The sequence below is a fragment of the Gobio gobio genome, assembly GCF_949357685.1.
Source record: "Gobio gobio genome assembly, chromosome: 23".
In the NCBI taxonomy this organism is placed as follows: Eukaryota; Metazoa; Chordata; class Actinopteri; order Cypriniformes; family Gobionidae; genus Gobio; species Gobio gobio.
In genome coordinates, this window is record NC_137119.1 from 41,413,223 (window position 1) to 41,419,222 (window position 6,000).

Consider the following 6,000-nt stretch of genomic DNA (forward strand, 5'->3'; position numbering starts at 1 on the left):
TGGTAAGTTGTCTCATTTGGAAAAACTAGATTTAACTACTAAGTAAATCTGTTTGTCCAGTTGTCTTTATGATGTTTTAGGAATTTAATTAAGTACGTTACCTTGACTGTTTTCTTCTTGGCACCTTCGTCCTCATCGGCCTCCTCGTGCTCTCTGACGCCCTGCGTGAGGTTGGTGTAGTTGGCCAGCTTGCTGAGCAGCGAAGACACCATGGGATTGCTGTCCATCTCCTCCTGAAAGTGTAAAGGTCATGCGTTTGATGGAAAACCACTTTATTCCAAACCAGCAAACACAAACGACTCCTTTCAAACCTCTATAAATGTCTCAAACGGTAAAAATAAATGCAGAGGCCAGAATCAAAGGACGTAATAACAGCTTTGTCCATCCGAAATCATAAAATTATACAAAAATAAACATCATGACCCATGAATTACTTTATTTGTGATCATAAACATGAAACGGGAATGTGGAAAACATAGGCTTGATGACGAATATAGGCTTGAGAATAAACACAAAGTTTGTTCGGACTGAATGTGATATCAAGAACACATCTGGGTCAAAATCAAAAGAAGAATTTTGGCTATTCATATTTTTTAGAATTCTTACATTATTTAAGCTCATTATTTATTTAAGTAATGTAACATATCATAGTAGTATTTATTGTACTATTAAAATACCATTGAATTAGCAATTCATATTTTAGATAGCAAAAACTAATAAGTAAAGTAGAGAATCTAATGAGAATCAGCTTTGAGAATAATGAAAATTTAAAAGCACAAAAGTAAAATGTCTAGCGAGGTTGCTGATGAAAATTGTAAATTGTTCCACATGCACAAAAATGTTTATATATCAGGGCTCCAGACTAACATTTGAGAGCAGTGACACCAGCGCCTGATTTGGTGGAGCTGGAGGAAAATGTATGATAAAGTTAATTTAATCATAAAACTAATATTGTTTTGTGTTGTTTGTTAATAAGTGCAGTAACTAATAATATTACATGTTTGTTCATTGGAAATTTAGCAGTGAAGCACTGAGCTTGAACTGATATGCAGGTAAAATGAACTTTTACCAACAACAGTAATGTGCAAAAACCTCCTCTGCCGCCATCTACTGGTTATAGTGGTAATTTCATTAATTTTTTTAAATAAAAGTGCTTGTTTGCCACAAAGTGATAGCCTAGAAATCTAGACGCACCCTAACGGCAGCAAATGTAATTTGCAGCCACGGTCATCTAGAAACTCTCCGTTGGCTTGCGAGCTTGAAAAACCAAACTCTGGTCAGGCCAATCACATCGTGTATAGAGTCGGTGGGCGGGCTTAACATAATGACGGCAGAGTTGCGACGGTTACGCGTGCTACTTCCCTGCTAACAAAGAACGCCACTGAAGTCATTCTTAAGAAAGGAAGATGTGTTCGGAGTTTTGCCGACCGGATACGGCGAAAGTTAAATCTATCAACTAGCTCCGCTTCACCTTCTTCATTGCTCTGGTTGGTTGTAGCGAAATCCTATTGCGTGCAGAGTGAATTTGACAGACAACCGTTTATCCCGCCCCTCGGATTGAGCCCTGACAATGGTGTGTTCCCAGACCAAACATCTTGATCTGGTTGTGGCTCGTCAAGCAAACAAAGTGGCCTACACTCTAAAAAAAAAAAGGTTCTATATGGCACCAAAAATGGTTATTGGCTCGTAATCATAGGGGAACCTTTTTTTTGTGCTATATAGCACCAATTTTGGTGTTTCAGTGGTTCTTCAGCGGTTCTTCAGAGGTGCTATACAGTCAAAAAACCGCTGAAGAACCACTGAAGCACCAAAATTGGTGCTATATAGCACTAAAAAAAGGTTCCCCTATGATTACGAGCCAAGAACCATTTTTGGTGCCATATAGAACCTTTTTTTTTTAGAGTGTACTAGGGATGTGACGGTGAGGAAATTTTCCCACCGGTTAATTGATGTGTGACAACACCGGTAATACCGGTATCACCGGCGGAGGCTTTTAAATCACTAATTCTATCTAACCGAAAGTAACATGCACACGACCGCTCTGAACTGAAAACGCGCCAGTGTTGCGTATTCACCCACGTGAATGACAGCTCGTCTGTAAATGCGCGCTCTGTGAAGCCATGGGTGCGTCTCAATCAGTTCCCTAGTTCAGTAGTCAGGGCACTGATCAAGCATTGATCAGTCTATGATTGAGATGCACGCCATGAATGAATAACAGTTCGTCCGTAAAGCCTCGTTTATACTCGACGCGCCCGCACGAGCGCGCGCGCGGCAAAAAGAAATGCGCGCAGTCAGCGTAGCGCGGAGGCTCACACTGCGGAGCCAGGCGAAAGGAAACAATGCGCGCTCTGTGCGGCCGTGCACATTTAACTTTCGGTTTTGAATTAGCGCCAATTCGGCTGCGGGTTGCTTGAATTGTGGGTTCATTAGTCTATTATTTTTAATGAAAAACACAACAACAAAACAAATGACAAACTCCCTTAAATAGGCGCTTTTACGTTTGGCTTTGAAACCAAATCTTCCGCGATCATCTCCGTCAGCTCCTCACTCTTAAATCTGATGAATGACTCCTGCCGCTGCCGAGACTCACGGTCGGATCCTGCTTTATTAAGCAGATACGTTCAGTTTTTATTTGTATTGTCTGTTCTCTAACTGAACTAAATTATTTTATTACTATAAAAAAATCAAAAAGACGGTGGGCGGTGCCACGGTGGGCAAGTGATGTAACCGGTGTTGAGTCTGGACACCGGTAACACCGGCAACACCGACTATCGTAGCAAGCCTAGAGTGTACACATTTAAACTTTTAGTTTTACATCACATTGGAAAATATTTCGAGCTTTTAAGTGCTGAAAAAAGTAGTTAAAAGTAGCCCTTGAAAAGTAGTCTCAATAGGTCGTAACTGAGATGAATATTGTAAAATAAAATAAAAAATAGTTTTTTGACTATTTCTTTCACTATACCATGGGGTGTTACTACAGTAAATCATGGTGAATGTTGGTGATTTGTGACTAAAACCCCTGATCTTCGCTCCTGGTCTCCACGTCAGCTCTGTTTGATCTGATATCTGTGCTTTATAACAGATAATTCTGGTCTGAACGCTCCCACTAGATCTCGCAGTAGTCAAGTTATTAATTCTGTGGTGAATTCAAGCGCTTTGGATTTCCAGCGCTGTGTAGAAACGGTGTCATGTGATCGAGATCGGCCCGTGTGTTAGCTTGCGCTCTCTATTATGGCTCCGAGCTGAGAAACGGTCCATGCAGCTCAAACGAGTAGTGCGGTTTAATGTTTCTCACGTGTAACAGAAATGGTGGTCGCACCACTGTTAATCAAAGAACATGCAGCAATGTTCAATCATATTGATACATATAAACATTTAAAAACGTTGAAGTTTAAAGATAGTACCTCGAAAAGTGCCATGTTTTTCCCATCATATAGAGTTCCCTTATAATCATCTGTGTTATGGATGAACGGACTGCTTTCCCTTGGGTTTCCATCACCTGTATTAGAAAGACAAATAGACAGATGGATGAGCAATGGAAAGACATTAAAACCCTGTTTGCTAACAGAACTGAAAGGTGTTTATGGTCTGTTATCTTTGGGGTAAATGAGGAAAAACTAGACTTGACTTCCTATCCATTGCCGTAGGTCAGACCTAATGATTTTCCTATAATTAGAGCATGATGGTGATCGATGTCCTCTACGGTTCAGCGGTCAGACTGATGTTCAGAGAGGACGATGGCATATGGTGTCCTGTCATGAAGAGGTTATAAAACCTGAAATGTATAGCTTAAAACATGCAATTACTTGGAGGTGGAAGTCGCTCACCCACTGATCCGCCTGGGTTTTGTGGTTATATATAGATGTTAAATTGCAGTGATTTTGAATAAACATCTGGACTGGGCTGGATTTATTTTCAGATTGCATCGCTTTATTCATTTCCTCAGACCTATCATTTCAGGGAGACACTGTTCCAGGAGTTTCTTAGCTTAAACTAAGCAATTCTCACTCTGAAATCACGTCAATTTGACAAATAATGACAAGTAACACATTGAATTATATATGATAGACATAGAAGAAAAGGTGCTTCTTCTATGCACTGTAAAAAAAAAAATATGATTTTGACAACATATGTTTTACATTGCTTTAAATCATTAAAATAAGTTATAAAAGATTCAACTAATTTCAACTAAAGTCAAATGACTTGAACATCCAAGTTGATTGTACTTAAAAATTTAAGGCAGCAACTTTTTTTTCATTTTATGGATTTTTTTTTATTTTAAATCAAATCTGTGAATTAAACAGCTCATAAACATACATCACCACTAGGAAAAAAAGTAAACAACCCACTAACATGAAAGCAATATGTAATCATTTATGACATTCCACCTTAAATTTAAGCTTTTTGGCATAAAGGGTTCTTTAAAATTGAGTCAAGAACCCTTCTAAATGTGAAATAGTATTTTCTTATGTATCCTACCTCTTGTTTACAACTTCAAAAAAATCATTTTTTACAGTGCAATGGTACAAGATACTAAGTTAAATATCTTTAACCTGTTTAACTTTGTAAACAACAAAGTCCAATCGTATGTTTAATGGTAAACTTAAAAAAAAAAAAAGACAGCTTTTGGAAACCTGCCTGCAAATACAAATGTGACCAGCTTGAAGATCCATCAAAATCTGTGTATGATTATGCAATAAAACCACAAGATGCTCTAATGTGGATGTGGACTTTCTAATGCAGCTTGAAACAATAGTGCATTTGCAAACTGGTCTGAAACTGTAATTTTTGTGTCTAAAGTACTCAGAGTGATGCTAAAATCACAGCTCACACTGAATACACGGATGGATTTGAATGATTTGATGATTTCTACAGTACAAAACATCCTGGATAAGATGGTTGAGTTGAGGTGTTCAACTGTTAACTGTATAAGCTACTGTACCTGTTTAAAAGATACAAGCCCTAAGACAACAAATGCTCATGAGAGACCTGATATCTCACACAGTTCATCAGAAACGAGGATGTGTCAAGAGCATTTCAGACCATGTACCTTTAAATTCAAAGGGTTTTGTGTCACTCTTTGTTATCGTCGATGATCTATGGTCCACTTTAGACATTCTATTAACTATAAGTAACTTTGCAACTGCATGTCAGCCAACTCTCATTAGAGTATTAGTAGACTGTCTGCTTAATATCTGCTAACACTTTATTTTGTTGCTCCCTGACAGATATTCTGCTGACTATAACTTTGCAACTGCATGTCAATTTATTCTAGTAATACATAATCCTAACCCAACAGTCTACTAATACTCTAATCACTGCTAGTTGACATGTAGTTGCAAAAGGTACTTGTAGTTAGTAGAACGTCTCGAAATGAAGTGTAACCCTGTTTTACATGAGAAATGTTGAGCAACTCTTTGTGTTCAGAACTGCAGCTGCTGTTATTGTCAATAAATCAATCACAATTGCAGTTTAAAACCTATTTCACTGCCATAATCCGATGCATTTCAGAATGACCAGATATTTAACAACAAAAAAGTTAGACACAACTTCGATTTTAAGGACTATGCATTAAGAAAATGCATTAAAGGGGTTGAAGTTTTAGCCCAAAATACCCCACTTAAAATTGTCACTTTTTGAGGGTGAGCAAAAATGCGCCATTTTGTGTGTGTCCCTTTAAATGCAAATGAGCTGCTGGCCCCCTTTCAGGAAGAGGGCGGAGCTTCAAGAGCTTGTGTTAGCAGCTCTAATAACCTCACGCAGACACACACTGAAAATATCAGAAACTGTTCAGCCTTTTATGATCAAACCGGGGTCGGACAATGATGGAGAGACTCAAGAAGAAGAGACAACATGTAGAATGAGATGTTTCGGAAGGGTTAGTTGATGAATTTATGAGTTAACCATCTTCATATTCTGTCATGATAATCTATAAATCGCTTGTGTTTGAACTGTTGTAAGATTCAGAGCCAGAGAATATCTGCTGCATGAAGAGAGAAT

General features: G+C 38.4%; 1 protein-coding gene across 7 annotated transcripts in view; it reads right to left on the reverse strand.

Annotated features, from left to right (window-relative positions):
• The window catches only part of slc12a7b (solute carrier family 12 member 7b), a 160,844-nt gene that overhangs the window by 65,161 nt on the left and 89,683 nt on the right, over window positions 1-6,000 (reverse strand). For all 7 annotated transcript variants that reach the window (XR_013815678.1, XR_013815679.1, XR_013815680.1 and 4 more), the window contains exons 2-3: window positions 3,405-3,499; window positions 102-233 (exon numbers count right to left, since the gene is read on the reverse strand). Coding sequence is in view for 4 of the 7 variants with exons in the window: in XM_079806376.1 (XP_079662502.1) it covers window positions 102-233; window positions 3,405-3,499 (227 nt within the window). In the remaining 3 variants the exon portion in view is untranslated. The remainder of the gene's footprint in view (window positions 1-101; window positions 234-3,404; window positions 3,500-6,000) is intronic.